The sequence below is a fragment of the Arachis duranensis genome, chromosome 1 (genome assembly GCF_000817695.3).
Source record: "Arachis duranensis cultivar V14167 chromosome 1, aradu.V14167.gnm2.J7QH, whole genome shotgun sequence".
Taxonomy (NCBI): Eukaryota; Viridiplantae; Streptophyta; class Magnoliopsida; order Fabales; family Fabaceae; genus Arachis; species Arachis duranensis.
Genome location: NC_029772.3, coordinates 5,081,237 through 5,100,079, shown reverse-complemented (window position 1 = coordinate 5,100,079; position 18,843 = coordinate 5,081,237). Strand labels below are relative to the sequence as shown.

The 18,843-nt window shown below is 36.4% G+C and overlaps 3 protein-coding genes across 7 annotated transcripts; 1 reads left to right on the top strand and 2 right to left on the bottom strand.

The window, feature by feature from the left end:
- Positions 1-951: 951 nt before the first annotated feature.
- Positions 952-1,437, top strand: LOC107493202 (uncharacterized). The gene has a single exon (XM_016114326.3). It carries the CDS (start codon positions 1,019-1,021, stop codon positions 1,298-1,300), a length of 282 nt encoding a protein of 93 aa, XP_015969812.1. The 5' UTR covers positions 952-1,018; the 3' UTR covers positions 1,301-1,437.
- Positions 1,438-2,527: 1,090 nt separating this feature from the next.
- On the bottom strand, positions 2,528-9,948 carry LOC107493286 (phosphomethylpyrimidine synthase, chloroplastic). Of its 5 annotated transcripts, XM_052256823.1 has the most exons (8): positions 9,782-9,948; positions 8,505-8,819; positions 8,232-8,359; positions 6,756-7,582; positions 5,897-6,573; positions 5,395-5,501; positions 5,049-5,239; positions 2,528-3,181 (listed from the first exon to the last, which is right to left on the bottom strand). In XM_052256823.1, exons 2-6 carry the CDS (start codon positions 8,813-8,815, stop codon positions 5,492-5,494), a joined length of 1,953 nt encoding a protein of 650 aa, XP_052112783.1. In that variant the 5' UTR covers positions 8,816-8,819; positions 9,782-9,948; the 3' UTR covers positions 2,528-3,181; positions 5,049-5,239; positions 5,395-5,491. The 5 variants fall into 5 exon arrangements, with proteins under 5 accessions (XP_052112783.1, XP_052112579.1, XP_052112237.1 ...); XM_052256619.1 differs by having other exon boundaries at positions 2,528-3,810; positions 5,049-5,501; XM_052256277.1 differs by having other exon boundaries at positions 5,049-5,501.
- A 7,132-nt stretch (positions 9,949-17,080) lies between these two features.
- On the bottom strand, positions 17,081-18,434 carry LOC107472365 (uncharacterized). The gene is made up of 3 exons (XM_016091910.1): positions 18,102-18,434; positions 17,681-17,881; positions 17,081-17,590 (listed from the first exon to the last, which is right to left on the bottom strand). Exons 1-3 carry the CDS (start codon positions 18,432-18,434, stop codon positions 17,081-17,083), a joined length of 1,044 nt encoding a protein of 347 aa, XP_015947396.1.
- Positions 18,435-18,843: the final 409 nt, after the last annotated feature.

Below are 18,843 nucleotides of genomic sequence, written 5' to 3'. Positions count from 1 at the left end.
TTGGTCTGAAGAGGTCGGATGTGAGATTAGCTGGCAGATCAACACTCATTCAAATGAGTAACCGCCCCTAAAATCTCTCTAACCGCCTCTTAAAGCCATATCTTAACCTCCCCAAGATAATAGGGACGGTTACCACCCTAAAGATACGGCACTACACCAACGGTGGTTATTGGCTCACCACTATAAATACACTGACACCCCTCAGGTATCTCTAAGTCCAATACTCTCTAGACCTGCTCACACTCTTGCTAACTTAAGCATCGGAGTGTCTTTGCAGGTACCACCCCCCATTCACGCGCGAGCACAAGTCGGACGGAGCCTCCCGAGTTGCGGACCCTTCCGGAGTTCTCCTCCATCATACACTTAGGCCGCCAAACGCCATCCGTCGTATTAATCTCCGGTTACCCACCGTAACAACATATATCTTATAAAAATCATTCTCAAAACGAATAGTAAATCAGAATGATTTTTATAAAATATATACGTAACAAAAATCAACTTAGGATAATGGTGTAATAGTGAATGAAAAATTATTTATATATGTGATTTATCGTATTAATATCTTTAATAAACATCCTGAAAACACTTATTACTAATTATCTTCAAGTAAAAAAAATAAATTTAATATATAACTCACTCCTTATTTATCTACACTACAAAAAATGAGAAAACTCTTATTTTAATTAACATTTTTTTATTAGTCACCAACACCATGCATATATGACATTTGAGAAATCTCGTTAAAATTTCTCATCAACTCGCCAAAAATGTTTTGCTTTTTATTTAAAAAGAAAAAAAAAGAAAGTAGAAATATAATGAAGATAAGACACTTGTGGAGAACTCGTGCCACATAAACACACAACTCCCATCTCAACCATTCAAAATCCAATCCAACGGTCCAAATTGACCTTCACAACCAACCACAAACACATACAATATTATCATTGCCACTATCCAAAAAACCAAACTTTCCATAATTTCCAACCACCCCATTTTCCATTTCTATCAAAATTCATCAATGGCTTCAGTGATCATGTCATTTGCACCAGCAACAGGTAGAGTCTTTGCAGCAACAGCAGCAAAAGGTGCTTCTGGTGGCAACAAAGAAGAGAAGGGTTTGCTTGATTGGATCCTTGGCAATTTGCAGAAGGAAGATCAGCTTCTTGAAACTGATCCAATTCTCAAGAAGGTTGAGGACAAGAGTGGCGGAGGAACCACTAATGGCGGCCGCAGGAACTCCGTCGCCGTGCCGCAGAAGAAGAAGAATGGTGGATTTGGAGGCTTGTTTGCTAAGAACTGAAAATTAATTGAAAAAAAGAAAAAAGATTAAGCATTTTAATTTCCATTGCTATATAATTTACCTTGTTTAAAGGTTATGTTAAATTCTCTTGACCATTATGGAATATTTTTATGCTGTGTGTCCTTTTTTTGCTCTTATTGGTCATTTGTATTTACAGAACAAATGGATTCATTTTTGGATCAGTTAGAATTGCCAGGTACATTCTGTTTTCAACAATTTGGATTGTTTGAAGTCTTTAGGCCAATTTGATAATTTGGTTTACTTATCTTGGCACTTAACTTGAATTTATGTGATATATATAGTTTGACATATGCAAATTTCAGTTTGTAATAGAGCAAATTCATCATCTTAATTATCTTTTTAATACTTAAATGAATAAATGAAGAATAAATTACTATATATACTCATAAAAGATCCAGACACTACAAATGTATCCATATAAGAATAAAACGACAATTATAACCACAGAAGATGGCTTCCGTATCCAAGAGTACCCTAACGGACCAATTACGTAACCAACGTCCGGTACTCTTAGCACACGGAGGCCATCTTCCATGGTTACAATTGTCGTTTTATTCTTATATGAGTACATTTGTCGCCGTCTGTATCTTTATTGGATACAAATGGTAATTTATTCATCAATAAAAATTGAAATATATATATCAAAGAAAAAAATTCAAAAATTTTCTTTATTTAAAAATAATTAAAAAAATAAATTAGTACTCCCAAGTCCCAATAGATGAAGATAAAAAAAATTAATAAATAGTTTGAAACCAGTTATTATGTAAGATATCCACAATTTCATTTTCATTTTCAATTTGCAGATGACCACCCAAAATGAGATTCATTGTCAAATGAGATTTACTAAATCATACAATTAGCTAGCTAGCAAGTGATGTTGTTGGTCTATGCAATGTTAGTGATACACTTGAGAAAATAAAGAGATTTTTGCTTAAGAAAATGTCAGTTTAAGATCTATTAGCCTAGCTGTGGACTTAAATAAATAAATAGTTGCAATCTCTAGCATCCTCCCATTATCAGATTAAATATTCCACAATACTGTGATGTTTATATGTGGTCATGGTTACAGTTTACTACAGTTGATTTAAGCATGATTTGCTGTGAAATATTATCGCATCAACCTAATAGAACAAACTTAACTTGTTATTGTATAGTTGATTAAGCATATAAAAGTTGGCTTTCAAATTGATAAGAAGTTTATCTATATTTAAAAAAAAAAATAATAAATAATAAACGCATTCATATACAACCATACATATACAAACAAAAGCAGTGTCAAAGGTTTAGAACTTCGAATCCCATCAAAATACTACACAGCTAGTTCTGCTGATACAAACACAAAATACAACCATACATATCCAACATAGTAATCATCAGATGGCACCATCGTTTTTGTGAAACTAAACACATTCAAAAGGTAGACACACACAGCAGCAAGAACAGGTTAATAGCTTCACACATTCTGTGATTCAAAGTTTCTCAAGAAAGCATGCATAAATTCATCCCTGGAAGGAGTTGGTGCGGCGGTTAAAGAATTTGATCTTGAGAACGAAGTGTGGATGAACTCAATGCAGTCTTCAACTGCAGCTGCCCTATAATAATCAACAGATGATGCCGCCGTCAGCTTCGATTTTCCTACAGACGTCGACAACCCTTTGTTCAGGGGTCGTCGTCTACTGACAGAACCACAGCACATAGCCCTTGTCAATCTTTCAGCAACACCCTTAAGAAACTCAATGGGAGAGAACTCCGAACGCCAACAAATCCCAAAGATGCATCTCGGCTCGCGTCGAATTCTAGCTGGTTTAGTCCTCCTAGAGTTGTTCCTCAAGGACAAGCTTCTGTTCTCAAAGTAGTAGCCTGTGTGATTCATTGTGTTTCATATAACTTTAATTTTGGGTACTAATCATCAAGATTTTTATATATGTGAGGTGATTTTGAAAGAAATGCAGGTAAGACCCAGAGAAGCACAGTTGTTGAAAAAGGTTTGAACTGTGAAAATGAGAGAAGGTCTTGAAGTGTGCTTGAGTGAGGAATGAAACAAGTTCATACATTTGTGTTTATCATGTGAGTATCTTTGGTTACTATAGAGCTTGTTTCTAAGGATACAAGGGCATGTGCCAAAAGGGTGGGTTAAGGAGGTTAGAAAAAGTGGCATTTTTTTTAAGTAATGTGTGAAAAGTAAAAGCTAATATGAGTAGATACTGTTGCTTTTCTTGCTGGGTTTGCTTCCTGTTTCGGATGCACTATCACTCATTGACTAAATGACCATGTTGGTAATTGTTCACAACACTTTCATAATCCAAGAATAGAAACACCTATGTGGGTCCCACAATTGGTAATAACACATTTTTGAGAATTTGAATGTATAATGTAAGATAGTTGTTAGTTTTATGGATAATTGGAATTCACCACTTTGATTTTTACACCATGTGCACTTCTGAAAAATTCGAAAACTGTGCAAATCAACTACCTAAACTTTCCCAAATCTGCAAATCAAATATATTGATATGATAATCTTTTCCATTCATTGTTAACAATAAAAAGACATTTTTAACAGAACATGGCGTATCAAAGTTGTACAATTTAGGAAATTTTAGAGAGGCAATTCACACAAAAAACAAAGTTCAACAAGGCATAATACATTTGTTTTAGTTAAAACACATGTTTATAAAAGTTTAAATGACTGATTTGCACATTTTCGAATTCCAAGGAATAAAATACAATGTAAAGTTCTTTAGAAGTAAATTCGCACACAGATCCAAGTCCCAGCCCAATCACATCCGCGATCCCATAACCCTAGCACAGTCCCAAATCTTTGGGAATCCAACCTCCAATCCTGACCCAATATTGCAATTTCATCCTCAAACTGCACCTTCAATTAATCAATTCCTTAATCCTAATACAATACCAAATCTTCAGGAGACCCCTAGAGTGACACCTTAATGGAGGCCTTTTGAGTCCTATAAACAGGTAGAGCTAAGACAAGCAAGGGAATTAACCCTACCACCCTCAGGCAGCGTTTGAAAAAGAGACAAAGACTGAGAGGTTGAAACTGAGAGACAGAGACTGAAATAAATCTCAGTATTGTTTGGTGTAAAGTGGGAGACAGACTGAAATAAGAATGAAACTTTAATTTAATTTACACAAAAGGTAAAGTTGAAATTAATTAATTGAAATGAAAGTATTTTAGGTATAAAATGTTATTAAAGTTTCAATCTCCGTTCCCAAAAATTTCAGTCCCCTTTGTCTCCACTGTTTAGAGATACTAAAATAATGAAATTTGGGTGACAAAGACTAAAATTTTAGTATTAATCTCTGATCCAACAAACATGATACTGAGTCTTAGTCTCCCAGTCTCCGTCCCAATACCTCAAAATAAACGCTACGTTATAATACCACCATGAGATGTATGTAACCCTGCAGTCTATATTACCACACTCCAATACCCTTAGAAATCGATATGACCCCATTCCAATACTAAACTTTTATTTTTCACCTCTTAAATCTTGATGATGTCAAATGTACACCAACTTTGGATGCCCAAAAAATTCATTCTATTCTAAAATACATGATTAGCAGGAAGAGTAAAGGTTATAAGATATATTTTCTTATCTTAGCTCTATATTAACAAACTAATAACTTCAGATCTTTGTATTATATTTTCCAGTTTAAAAAGTTTCAAACCCTTAGAAATTAACATGGCCAACAAACTGAATCTGCTTACCAGGATTGGCTTAAGTCCAAACCATTGTATATAAGGCACACTCCCTGCAGAAGCATACAAAAAAAGAAAGAGAAAAATGCACGCTCCCTACGCAGGCATCACCCTGATCAGGTTCAAAGGGACTATCTCAGCCTGATCTGCTAGCATCCTAGCTTTAATAATAGCCAGTGCTCATGCAGATTCAGGCACCCCTGGTGCATCTTGGGTATTAATAAAGTTTCCCAGAAAGATAAAAAGATGATACCAAACAAAATACTAGTACACAATTTATTCCTGACAATTGGATAATTCACAACAAAAGTAAAGTTGAAGATAGGAGTTCTAAGATGTTATCAACAAACTGAACTTTGTATTATTCTCCTACAGCCAGCTTGAAAATGTTTCACACTATCCTTATAGATAAGGCCGGTTGTGTAGCCAATTCTACCATTGATCTGCTTCATTTATATAGTCCTGTAATATATGATAAAAGTAAAATAAGTACATCTTGAGAAAAAATGAGGCACTGCACAAGCCACAAAGCAAATCGATGCATGAGGCTCCCACTTGATGAGGCCTCAAAATAGCTATATGTAACAATAAATTTATGTTTGGATACTTCAGCAGATAAGTTGTTTTAAGATAATCTGTTGTATTTGGGATGTATGAAAAAAAGCTGCTTTTATATGATAACATTACTAAAAAGGGTATAAGATGATTAATATAAATATAAAATATTTTATAGTTAGGTCAATTTGGTTAAAAACTCAAATAGTGTGTATTGCACAGAAAGCCTTTTTCACATAATGCTCAAACATAAGCTTATTAATTGGAACTTAAGTGATGAAAATGTTCGGGGATAAATTCACCTCTCTTTGGAATTTAGGTATGTTGCTGGCAAGTAAATCTCTCCACCAGCTTCACCATGCTGCTCCCCACTGATAGTTTTCTTGGCAGCTAGAAATTCAGCACTCATAGCATCCATTCCACGCTTCAAAGCCTCCTCGGCGTCGCCATAGCCATGTTGCTCAGCATACTTCCTGACATCCTCGGTTATCTTCATAGAGCAGAATTTGGGGCCACACATAGAGCAGAAATGGGCTACCTTTGCGCCTTCAGATGGCAATGTTTCATCATGGAAGGACATGGCCGTCATTGGATCCAAAGACAAAGCAAACTGATCCATCCATCGGAATTCAAATCTTGCCTTACTCAGTGCATCATCCCATGCTTGAGCATGTGGATGACCCTTTGCTAAGTCAGCAGCATGAGCAGCTATCTTGTAAGATATAACTCCGGTCTTCACATCATCACGATTTGGTAGACCGAGATGTTCTTTTGGAGTTACATAGCAAAGAAGAGCTGTACCAAGTGCCCCGATATTGGCAGCACCAATAGCAGAGGTAATGTGATCATAACCAGGGGCAATATCAGTTGTTAGTGGACCAAGAGTATAGAAGGGTGCTTCATTACACCATTCTAGCTGCTTCTGCATGTTTTCAGGAATCTTGTGCATTGGAATATGTCCAGGTCCTTCATTCATCACCTGTAAAGTAATTCAATGCACTGGTTTCTTAAGATCATATGAAATAGATAAGGTCGCCATGTAGCCCAAATAATATTTAGAGTCAATACAAAATTGAAGCTAAGGAGTAAGTTACTTCACAGGCTATTAATTTATCAGAACATTAGTACGTGCATATCAAGAAAGTTTTATGATTTTATCACCTGAACATCCTTTTCCCATGCTCTACGTGTCAGTTCTCCTTGCGTCAAGAGCTCAGCAAATTGAGCGGTGTCATTCGCATCATATATGGAGCCAGGTCTTAGCCCATCACCAATGGATAGTGCTATATCATACTGATTGCAGATGTCAAGTATTTCGTCCCAATGCTCATAAGCAAAATTCTCTTTGTGATAAGCAAGGCACCACTTTGCATGAATGGATCCTCCTCTGGAAACTATTCCTGTCATGCGTTTCGCTGTTAAGGGAATGTACCTAAGTAGAACACCAGCATGGATAGTGAAGTAATCAACACCCTGCTCGGCTTGTTCAATCAGTGTATCCCTGAAAACCTCCCAGCTAAGGTTTTCAGCAATGCCGTTAACTTTTTCAAGTGCTTGATAAATAGGTACGGTCCCAACTGGCACGGGGGAGTTGCGCAAGATCCACTCACGAGTTTCATGGATATGGCGACCTGTTGAGAGGTCCATGACTGTGTCGGCTCCCCACATAGTTGCCCACTGAACCTTGTAAACTTCCTCTTCGATAGAGCTAGCAACTGCAGAATTTCCAATGTTTGCATTTACCTTCACCAAGAAATTTCTTCCAACTATCATAGGCTCCAACTCCAAGTGCTTCTTGTTGGACGGGATGATAGCTCGTCCACGAGCAACTTCTGACCTCACAAACTCCGGGTCAAGCTTCTCACGAGTGGCACAATAAAGCATCTCCTCAGTAATGATCCCTTGCTTAGCATAGTACATTTGAGTGAATCTTGGTGTACCAAGTTTCTCTCTCCTATCAACCCACTGTGCGCGCAACTTGGGGAGTCCTAATTTATCCATGAAAGGGAATGAAGTAAATGAATGTATTTTCTAATGGCTTAGTGTACGCGTATAGGCAATCAAAAATTAGATTCTTCAATGACAATAATAAGTTAAATAAATATATACAAAAAAATGCTAATCTGGCTAGGTGTAATGTATAACCTCAGATTTCAAAAACACAGCATAACCAAGATACATGTTAGTGCAGAAATTTGCAATTCTTTGAAACTTAGCCTTAATTAGTCGATCACATGTCGATAATAGTAACAAATTGGAGAAAGCAAAGATAAGCATAAACTGACGTTAAAACAATAATTTATAAAAGGACAAGTAAAAACATCTGGGAACGAGATTATATATCATATACATGACCTGTTAATGAAATTCAATCAAAATAAGTTTCAAAGAGGAAGATGTAGTTCAAGTAATCTCAGTTAAGCACCTATAAAAGCTAGCAGAAAAGAAGTGATCGAAGAAAAGACAGGACTAATTGTACTTATGATTTTCCTCAAAGCTGGTGATGACATCAATGATTATATCATAGAACATATGCATGAAAGGAATTATAGTCCTTGTTATCCCAACATTATGCATAAGAAAAATGTGCTGGTTTCCATTGGCAAAGAAAAATAACAACATGCTTGATTGCCATACCAATACTTGGGCTTATATTTTGGGGACCGCTTGTATCATAGTTATCAAAGTGTCCTTCATCCCCAGAGAGGTGAACTCGTCGAAATGGAACTCTGAGCACATGACTAGTTCCTTCATGAATGACTTCCCTGTAAACATTGGTAATAGAATGAGCTATCCAAGAATATGCTGTGTGCTTATTCAGATTATCAACAATGGGTTGGAAAGCCATATATTATCTGAAAGCGAATCGCATTGGTTGCATAACTTTTTAAAGGAGAAAACAAGTCAGACCTGTATTCTTTCGTGCTCTTAGGAAAGCACTGTTCAAAGGAAGGAAGAGGCTGAAAATCGGGGGAAGCAGGGTCAACGGTGTGCTTCTTTTGTTTGGTTTTGTCCGAATTGGTTGTTTGAGGATCAAATGTTAATGTTGCTCTAGGTATCGAAGCCACGTAAGAAGGGACAAGTTCCTTCTTCCAAGCACTTGAAATGCATCCAGCTACATCAAACCCAGGCAAAAATGTAGTACTTGGGAACTTCGGTTGAGAAGCATTGTTGCCACTTTTGCAAACAACTGATGTCACATTGGCATGCAAGGATGCCATCTCACTGCAGAAATATAAAATTTCAATGTTTGAAAGGTTAATTTTCAGTTAAACAGCAAGCAGCATGCATGTATAATGTCAGAATATATCTGTATACTCATATATGGAGAGATTCCCTGTTAAAAGAATCAAATTATGTAAAATTTTGACATTCACAAATTGCTTATCTAATTAACTACATATTCATGAACTTCAGAACCTCCAAGTTAGCAATGTGAAAAATGAATCTGAGCCAAAAAAAAATTAATATCAAATGTCACAAAAAGTTAAAACTTATCCAACTATTCAAAATTTTTATCCATCTACTTTTAATTAAAATTATTTTTCCTTAAAATAAAAGCATAAACAAACAGATATGAGTCAAGCACAGAAGTTTATTAGTTAACCAAATACCAAAATCTCATGTTTTCCAAAGAGGTTTACATAAAAATTAATAAACAATAACAAAAGTCCCATTCCGGAACAATTTCAAGCACATCATGCTCAATGGAAACATTCTTTTGTACATGCAAAGATATTTATGACAACCACAGAAGCCATCATGAGAGATATCAAAAAATCTCATAACCAGAAAGAATCATTTAAAAAAAATAAAAGAAATTATTAAGGGTTCAGTAAATAATAAAGGACACAAAGTATATTCTCTCAATTAAAAAATCCTCTTCGAACATGACAAGCTTAGATTTTTACGATTCATTTTTAAATTTGGACCACAATGGGTCCTACAACGATGAAGATGGATTTTTTTTTTTAAGTGAGAAAAATCCATTACCATACAGCACACCATATTATCTGAGGTGATAATTTTACACGATCCAATCATGCACAAACATTAAGCACAAAAAATTCATCTTTAATTCACCTTTTTTAAAACCTAACAACAATCAATTACAAAAATCAATCTATTTACAATCGAACTATGTCAAAAAAGAATGAAAATGTATTGGGGAGAGAGGGAGAGAGAACCTTGAAGGAAAAGCTGGGTGGATTGGGAAGGGTAGGGTTGGGTGTTATCTGGAACGGAATAGAGAAGAGTGAGTGAGTGAGCGAGTGAGTGTGATGAAGGATAGAGGGTTTATATAGAGAGTGAAATAATAGATACTCTTAAGATACTGACGCAAACCACACCACAAAATTCCGCATTCATTGTAGCATAGATATTTCGAGAAAAAAAATCGCTTCTTTAGACTTTACTCTTTATTCATTGTAGCATTAGATCGACTTGAGTATAAAGAATTGTTGGTTATTTTATTTAGTGTAAAAAAGAAACGGTCATCTTTATTATTTTTAAAGTATTTGTAAAATTCAAAATAACTTGTGATCATTTCAATTAAAAAAAAAGACATGAAGAATATTATAGAGATAATATTCAATTTGGTCTTTGACACGTGAGTCTCAATTTAATACCTGAGGTTTCAATTGTCTATATTTAGTCCCCGAAATTTATAAACGTGTCTCATATTAATCTATGAGACTATTTTTAGTATAAAAACATTAATAGAGCGCTTTTGTAGACTATCACATGTCACGTTAAAACTTGTAAAATGATGCAGTTTTGGTTTTGACATTTAAATAGCTCAAAAACGGCATCGTATTACTTATTTTGTTACGTAAAATTTTAATAAACATCATTTAATATGTTGTTTTTGGGTTATTTGAGTAGCAAAACCAAGACGACATCATTTTACAAAGTTTAGTGCGGCATCCGTCCGTTAACGTTTGTACGTTAAAAATTATTTCAAAGACTAACATGAGTTATGTTCACAAAGTTTGGAGACTAAATAGAAACAATTAAAACTTTAGGAGCTAAATTGAGAATCGCATATAAATTCAAGGATGAAATTGAGTATCATCTCAATATTATATTATTCTAGTGTTGTTTGTAATTACAGTGATAATACGAATAATATCATTGTGATTTCAATTCATTTAGTGTTAGAATTCATTTTTATACTTAAATAGTAAAAAGTAACGCAAATTTGATTTCTAATAAGAATTCAATTTTCATGATTCGGTTTAAATCAAATCACACAAAAAGTGGTCTAATTTTCAATTATATTCTCATGAGCTATGATATTACCAAAATTATCCTCACTAAAGAATTAGTGGTAATAGTTAAAAGACAAAATAATTATTTCAAACACACACTACATGTTCTATTTCAATTATATTCTTTTAGTTCCTAATCAAAGAATTCTCTCCATAATTAATTTAATTCTCTCAAACATTTTATTAAACTCTAAATTATTAAAAACTTCCAAACACCCTCAAAATTAACTCCATTCTTTCAACATTGTTGTTTAACATACTCTTTCTTGTAATCACTTGGTAAGTTGGAAACAAAAGAACATAATTCATGAAATATAAAATTATACACAAACTAAACAAAAAACATCTCGAATGCCATATCTTCCAAATGATGTCTCCATTCTAATTACATTAATGATGGACGCACTAATTGCTGCGGAGAACTTTTCTATAATCAAGAATAGAGCTTCAGCGTGTATTCCTAAAAATACAAAAACTAAATGTAAGAAGAAGAAACAAAAAGAAAGAACAAACTTGCAATATTTACCTAAAGCTCATTGGAAGCATCACGTGGACTTTAATCTGCCTGTTTTTTAGACTCCAATATTCTCTAGATAAAAAAAGCACATACCTTAAGAAGCCATTGGATTTATCAACTAAAGATCATCCTCTTTCATCAAATGTGTTGTGCGAGATGAGGTTCGTGACCAATTATGCCTCATCCTGACAAAGCCGGGTCATTAATCACATATTAGTCATTCGACACCAATCAAAACAAAAATAAATACACAAACTGATTTTTAAGAAGTTCAAAAATGTAAAAAAAAAAACTTGAATGCAGCCATGAGAATTGAAAATTGCATCAGTTACAATGGCAATTAGCAATGTTCAATTTAGATGGGATGGTACGGGACCTTAGGTGAATAACATAATTTAACTATTTTAAATTCTATATCACCTCACTTACCTTATTATCAGTCTAGACAGATGATATATGTAAGTAATTTAAAGTAAGATTACAATTCTCTTTTATGTATAAAATAAATATTATAAAAGAATAGATGCACCAAAGACAAAGCTGCATCAAAATTTTCTTGTTTTGATATTGTGACAACTCAGTTCTTGCTTAAAATAGAATGAATTGTAAAATAGAAATTTTGGTTATTAATTACACTTGGAGTATGATTGAAGGGGAAAAAATGCCTTGATATATCTCTCATATCTTCAGTCAACACACCTTAGAATTTCACAAATGAACTACTATAAATAAGAAATCAGATGAAATCAGTAACTTTGATGCACACAATCAGAAACAGAAAGCATCATTAGGGGCAGATGTGGCATAATAAACACGAATTTAAAGAAGGAATAATGATTTTTTTTAATCGTGTATACGAAATCCAAAATGAAATGAAATAAATATCTGGGTATCATAGTCAAAAAACATGCCACCAATTCAAGCAATCACACTATCAAAGAGACAGAATAATTAAAGTACTTACCTAATGATGCATAAATGCAAATTCAATAGATTATGCATCTTAAATAGAAAATATATATATCAAATGAAATCTAAAAAATAGCAAAGGTCTTGAAATTACTTCAAGATCAGACTCTTGTATTTCAAAATATTGCATGAATTCTTTCCAGTAGGAACAGAAAATGCAGCAAGAATTTTTTATTTGATAAATGAACCAATCAAAGATGCACCTAGTAGGAAGAAAAGGTTAGAAACAATCAATGCCATCATCTTAACTTCAACTAATGAAAAATAAACAATGAAACAAAATAGTAACCACATTGTGGGATTTCAAGTTCTTTGAGTTCATCAATTGTTGCAATAACATCATCAGTTACAAATTATTCTTCCATATTTACTGTTGTTTTTTCTTAATTTAAATGAATTAGATCCTTGATAAAAAATTATCAGTATTATCTCTTTTTATCTGATATTTTTATTCTCTATTTTCGCTCATTTTTTGTTATGTATTTTATTGTAAGATAAAAAAATTAGTATTTTCTAATATTTTTGAATATACAATCATTTTGGATAAAATTCCATTTTAAAAAGATACCTATCTTAAAGAAAATTGTAATACACAGACATGATAACAAATTTTATTGACCTTTTTTTGTCAATTATCTCTATCTCTGCTAGTATCCTCTACCTCGTCAATATAGAAATGTGTAATGAAGGATATTTACAATCAAGATATTAAAGGAATATATAATGAATTTGCCGCTCATAAGAAGGGCTATAGTTATAGTGTCCAAATTTATTGCCAAATCAAGATATGTTTTGCCTTTGCTGATCTTATCCCAAATTTTAGTGCCATTTGAGAAATAAAAAGTAGAAGTCAACTAAAACCAAAATTAATCTCAAACCAAAAGTTTCAAATAACTTTGAAAACCCAGAGGCTGCAATAGACACTCACTTTCACTCAATTTACTGCCAACTTTGTACAAAGATTATCCTCCAACTTGAACCTTTAGAAGCCAAAACACAAATAAATGACCAAATATATAAATAAAGGACAATTATAGATTTGATGAAAGAGATTTATTAGAATGGATGAAGTTAGTTACCATGTTCCCACCTATCCTCCTAAATATAGAGGTTTGAAGAGTTAACGATCTCTTGCAATGAACAAAATTAATTAAATAAATAAAAGACCTGAAAACAGAGCATGCACAATATCAGTTAAAACAAAGTCACCAAAATAATAGAATTTAAATAAATAGATAACTTGATGAAACGATGAGAACTTTTAATATCTGATAATGGAATGTATTACAGAGCAATAAAAAGCATATGAAATTCAAGTATGTGAAGCAGTAATTAGCTCAGCCAAACTAATTAGAAATTGAATTGGGACTTGTCAAAACACTATAGGGGTGGTTCTAAATAGATACCTATTTGATTCACAATTTTCATTGGAAACATATCTTTATCAAACATGAATGACTTCAAACAAACAAATGAATAATAGGTATGATAGGAAATAAAAAAAGAATGCACACAATATCAAACTGCTGTGACGTATTGTCTGGAAAATCCTGCAAGTGTTTGAAGAGATGTTCTACACCTTGTTCCTCCTAAGGGAAGATAAGGAAAATGGTCAAGAACAAAAAAAAAGGCAGAGATATAATAAAATGATACACATTATCTGCTTTCTCAAGCTCTTTCAATTTTTCCTGCATAGTTTAAGAAAACACAGGAAACGAATTTAAAAGAAAAATGGATAGCAATAAGCTTGGCAAGAAATTTTGACGGATAACAGACAATTCAGAATTTGCAAAGAAGTTTGCTTGCAACAAAATTAGATTCCACTTTATTAGTAAGCAAATCAAAATTATAAGAAAGAAAGAAAGAACCCGAAGGAATTTGATGTCATGATCGAGGCGCTTGAGTTATTCAAGAATCCTATGCTTACCCGTGAATTATAGAACCATTACCGACAACACTTTAAGTTGCAACTCGTTTGAATATGTCTGAAACCCTAAACTGCAAAAAAAATGAATACTTGAAAAAGTCAGCAAAAGAAAAGAACACAAAGTATTGAAACCTGAAGGCAAATAGTGTTAATCCCACTTTGGAATAAATAATTAACAGTAGAAACAGTATGCATTTGGAGGAAGAAGAAGAAGTATGCAAGGATCTTTTCCAGCTTTCAAGCGCATGACGTGTAGCAGATTCCAACACTTCTCCAATCTCTGTTTATTGCTGCGGTGGCACGTTGTTCCCCATCGTGCTTCCTCCATCTCTGGGTCGCCCTACTTCTCTGGACTTCCGAAATCTCCTTTCCCATTTAGTCTGACTTTTAAGATAAACTTCAAATCTTCAGCTACAATCTCGACCCTACTGGTTGCTTGTGCTATAGTCTCTGCTGCTAAAACTTCTTCTTTACCTGGGTTCACTCAGTTCTTTCTCCTTCGACACAAGGCTTTTTCTTGCTGCCACCTTTGCAACTTCCAGCTCTATTCTGACGAACGGGACTGCCCAGCCAATCTTGGTGACTTGAAACACAATTTCCAGTTGGTGACATGAAGAGAAAAATGAGAAGGAAGAGGAGGATCAGAGGATGTGGGGGTGGCGGGGGTGGTGAGATGAAGAAAAAAATTAAGTTTCTTTTCTTTTGTTGTTTTTTAATTTTCAGTCACCAAAAATAAAAAGGAAGAGAGCAATTTGATTTTGAGAATGGAATTGTGCGGGAAAATCCCCGCTTCGGCGCACCGGAGGGAACACTGTTCTTTGCTGCAACGTGTCGTCACCACGAATGATGCTAAATTGGGGGGAATACTGTTTTGTGCCTCGTGTATTGAACTGCTTAACTTTTATATTTTAAATAGATTTGCATCTTACCAAATGTGGGGACTAACTAAGGTTTACAAAAATGTATATTAAGATTCATAAATATTAGGGCAAAAATTACGTGAATAAGCTAAACCGGAAATAACATCACAAATCAGCCAAAGCATGTTTCTATGTAATTTAAACTAGCTTGGTTCGAACTACCCTAACATATAATTCGAACCAACTTAATTCGAATTGTGGAGCAGCACGTCTTGAAAATAATTCGAACCTATGCGATTCGAACTACCAGGAACATAATTCGAACTCAATTGGTTCGAATTACACTGAAGAAAGACTCACCAAGTAATTCGAACTAGGCTGGTTCGAATTACTCACAATTCGTTCCAAACACAAATTTCTGTTACTAGCATAGTTTTCGCATCATGTCTTAATTTAACTCGTAGAGTTTTTTATTCCGGTGTGCATTCAACATACATTTCATTTAAAACTCCGGAAACAAAACATATTCATTAATTAAGATCCCATTCACAGTACATCGCACTAACATTAACAAATTCTATCACTTACCAACTACAAGTAAGAAAACCGATAATAGTGGAATCTAAACGCGAAATTGAAATAACAAAAGTACCAAAGCTAGCAATACACCTAATCATGTCCCCGTGTGTGCTCTGCTCCTCCGAGTTGTGGGCAACTCCGACGTGTGTGGCCGGGCTGCCGACAAAGCCCACATCTCTTTGGCCGGTTCGGATCTGCCTCGTCCATATTGGTCCGTATCCGAGTGGACCTCGGACGACCCTCTATCGCACGCCTCTTATTCGGGTCTGGGATGACAGTCGGCCCATTATATGGTGGCCAGAAACCTTCTGGAATGGGAAGTGTGAAACCCATCCGATACACACTGAAAATCAAACTAAGACGATACACCTGGTGGACGTAAGGCTCCCATGCAAACCGTGAGTAGGCACAGCATGCCAGTGCATGGAGACACGGGAAATGAAGTGCCTGGAAGTATCCGCAATCACATGTCTAAGATGCAAGTGAGACTCTATAGCTACCCAGTGAGAAAGAACCAGTCGGAGTTGTCTCTGCGACGGTGAACTCGGAGTTATCCCTATCGTACAAAGTCACCGTGAAGCACTTAGCCGTCTTCAAGTTGGCCTCTATACACTTCACCAAGTGATGACTAAATTGTTTTGTCCGGTTCCCAGCTGCGCTTCAGCCTCTCTCCCTTTGCGAACAAATAATTCGGCCAACCTTCCGTATGTTGCCTTCACTAGCGAGCACACAGGAAGGTTTCTGACACCCTTGAGGATTGAGTTCACATACTCAGAGATATTCGTCGTCATGTGTCCGAATCTACGCCCCTCATTACAATGCTGTGTCCACAATGAATACTCAATCCGGTTCGCCCAGTTACACATCGCCAGGTCTTCAGACCTCAGAATATCAAACCAATAATGGAACTCGACCTCGGTCTTAGCGTACGCCGCATTCACAAGTAGCCTCCTTACATCTTTGCCCTTGAAGGTTAGGGCAAAATTTGCCGCTACATGTCAAATGCAGAATGCCTGGTATGCAGACGGAGGTAACCATCCTCCGTCAGGAGCCTCAAGCGCGGCCTTGATGCCGTTATGCCTGTCCGATATAACCAGCAGACCCGGCTGCGGTGTCACATGCTCACGCAGGTGGAAGAGAAAGAAGGACAACGACTCAGCATTCTCACCCTCGACTAATGCGAATGCCACAGGGAGTATGTTGGAGTTTCCGTCTTGTGCAATCGCGACAAGCAACGTTCCACCATACTTGCCATAGAGATGGCTGCCGTCAATACTAACTAGGGGCTTGCAATGACGGAATGCCTCGATACATGGTGGAAACATCCAGAATAGTCTGTGAAAAAAAGCTTGAGACTCTTCCAGCTATCCACCGACACGAACAGTACTCGTCCTTAGGACTGCAACAGTACCAGACATCGTCAACTGGACTCCTAACACCCACCTGGGGAGCTCGTTGTACGAATCATCCCACTCACCATAGATGAGGGCAACAGCCTTCTGCTTGACCAACCAGACCCTCCTGTACGTCGGCCTAAACCCAAAATGTGCGGCAGTGGCATTTAGGAGAACCTTGATGATGATAGATGCATCAGCCCTAACCATTGGCATAATGAATGCCAATATCACATGGTAATCTAAACTCCTGTGGTCGCTGGAGATGGAGGTGGCGAAACACGTATGCAGTCCGTTGTACCGTTTGACCTCCCAAAGGCCCTTGTGCTGTCGGAGACTCAGCCGAATCAACCATGTGCACCCATTCTCGAACTCAAAACACTTGCCCACATAACGGTGATAGTCACACTCCACGACCTTGTACTGTACCCCTCGACGGATGCTGTAAGTCTTCACACTTAACAAGGCCTCTTCTTTATCCTGAAATTGCTGACCAGCCTAAAACTCTGTCAGACCTGTAGACCCTTCACCATCTCTAGCGCCAAATCCAGCCAGCTGCCCAGTAACCACCTCCTGCCTCATGGCATCCAAGTCCAAAGAGGAAAAATGTGGAGGGTACTGCTGTGTGCCAGAGCTAGAACCACCGCCTGCCCCAGCAGGCTCACTTGCTCCGACATCATCGCCATTGTCATCAACAATCATATTCGGCTCGACATCATCGTCCTCTGGATCATCCAACAATCCATCTCCAACCCCAGCCGGTGCAGCACACTATAAAGAGGTCCACCAAAATTCCCCTGTTCTGTCCTCGTCGCCTACACTGTCATTGAGATCAACAGCGAACGAACGGGAGGCGACAGGTTGGACGGGTGGCTCGTACGCAGGGACGGAGGAAGAAGCAATGGCAGGTCTAGAGCTAGAACCGGCTACAGTGGCTAAAGTGGTGGTATTCCGGTTCGAACCCCCCGAGCTGGATACCACGTCAACCAACTTTGCCAACAGTTCTGGTCCTCACCTCTGGAAACTGCCGGCGACAATGAAACATGACCTGCAAGTCCTCATTACTGCCGACCGTGAAACAATCATACATTACGGTTTCCTGGAGCACCGTGATTGGAATGCAATAGAAAAACTTCTTAACCCGTTTCACACCTTCTAGACCAAGTTTCAGCAGTACAGAGCTAACAAGGTCCTCATACCTCGTCGTAGGCTTGACAATAATACAGAGAGGATCCTTATCAGTGAACTTCACACCGGAACGAGTTTTCCTCTTAATGGATCCTCTGTGGTGAACCAACACTACGAAACTCTCCTCACTAGCCATCTTACCCCCTCTAATGAGAGCAACTCACGTTCACACCATATATATACAGGTCTGGTCCTCACTAATTCAAACCAGCCTGATTCGAAATATAGTTTGTGTAATTCAAACCTACTTGGTTCGAATTACGTTAAATTACGTGCATGGATGTAATTCGAACCTCCCTGGTTCGAATTACTTGAGAAGTATAATTGTAACTCCTTTAGTTCGAATTATAAGGTCATAGTTCGAACCAAATCGGTTCGAATATATGCAAATATAAATCGAACTTTGCTAGTTCGAATTATATATAAATGCCCTTTGGTTGATTGATGAAACAATTTTCTTATTGGCTGATTCACGTAAATTAACTCCTCCCTTGGATTATTTCTATTTTTTGCCCTAAATATTAAATATAATTTTAGAAAAGCTC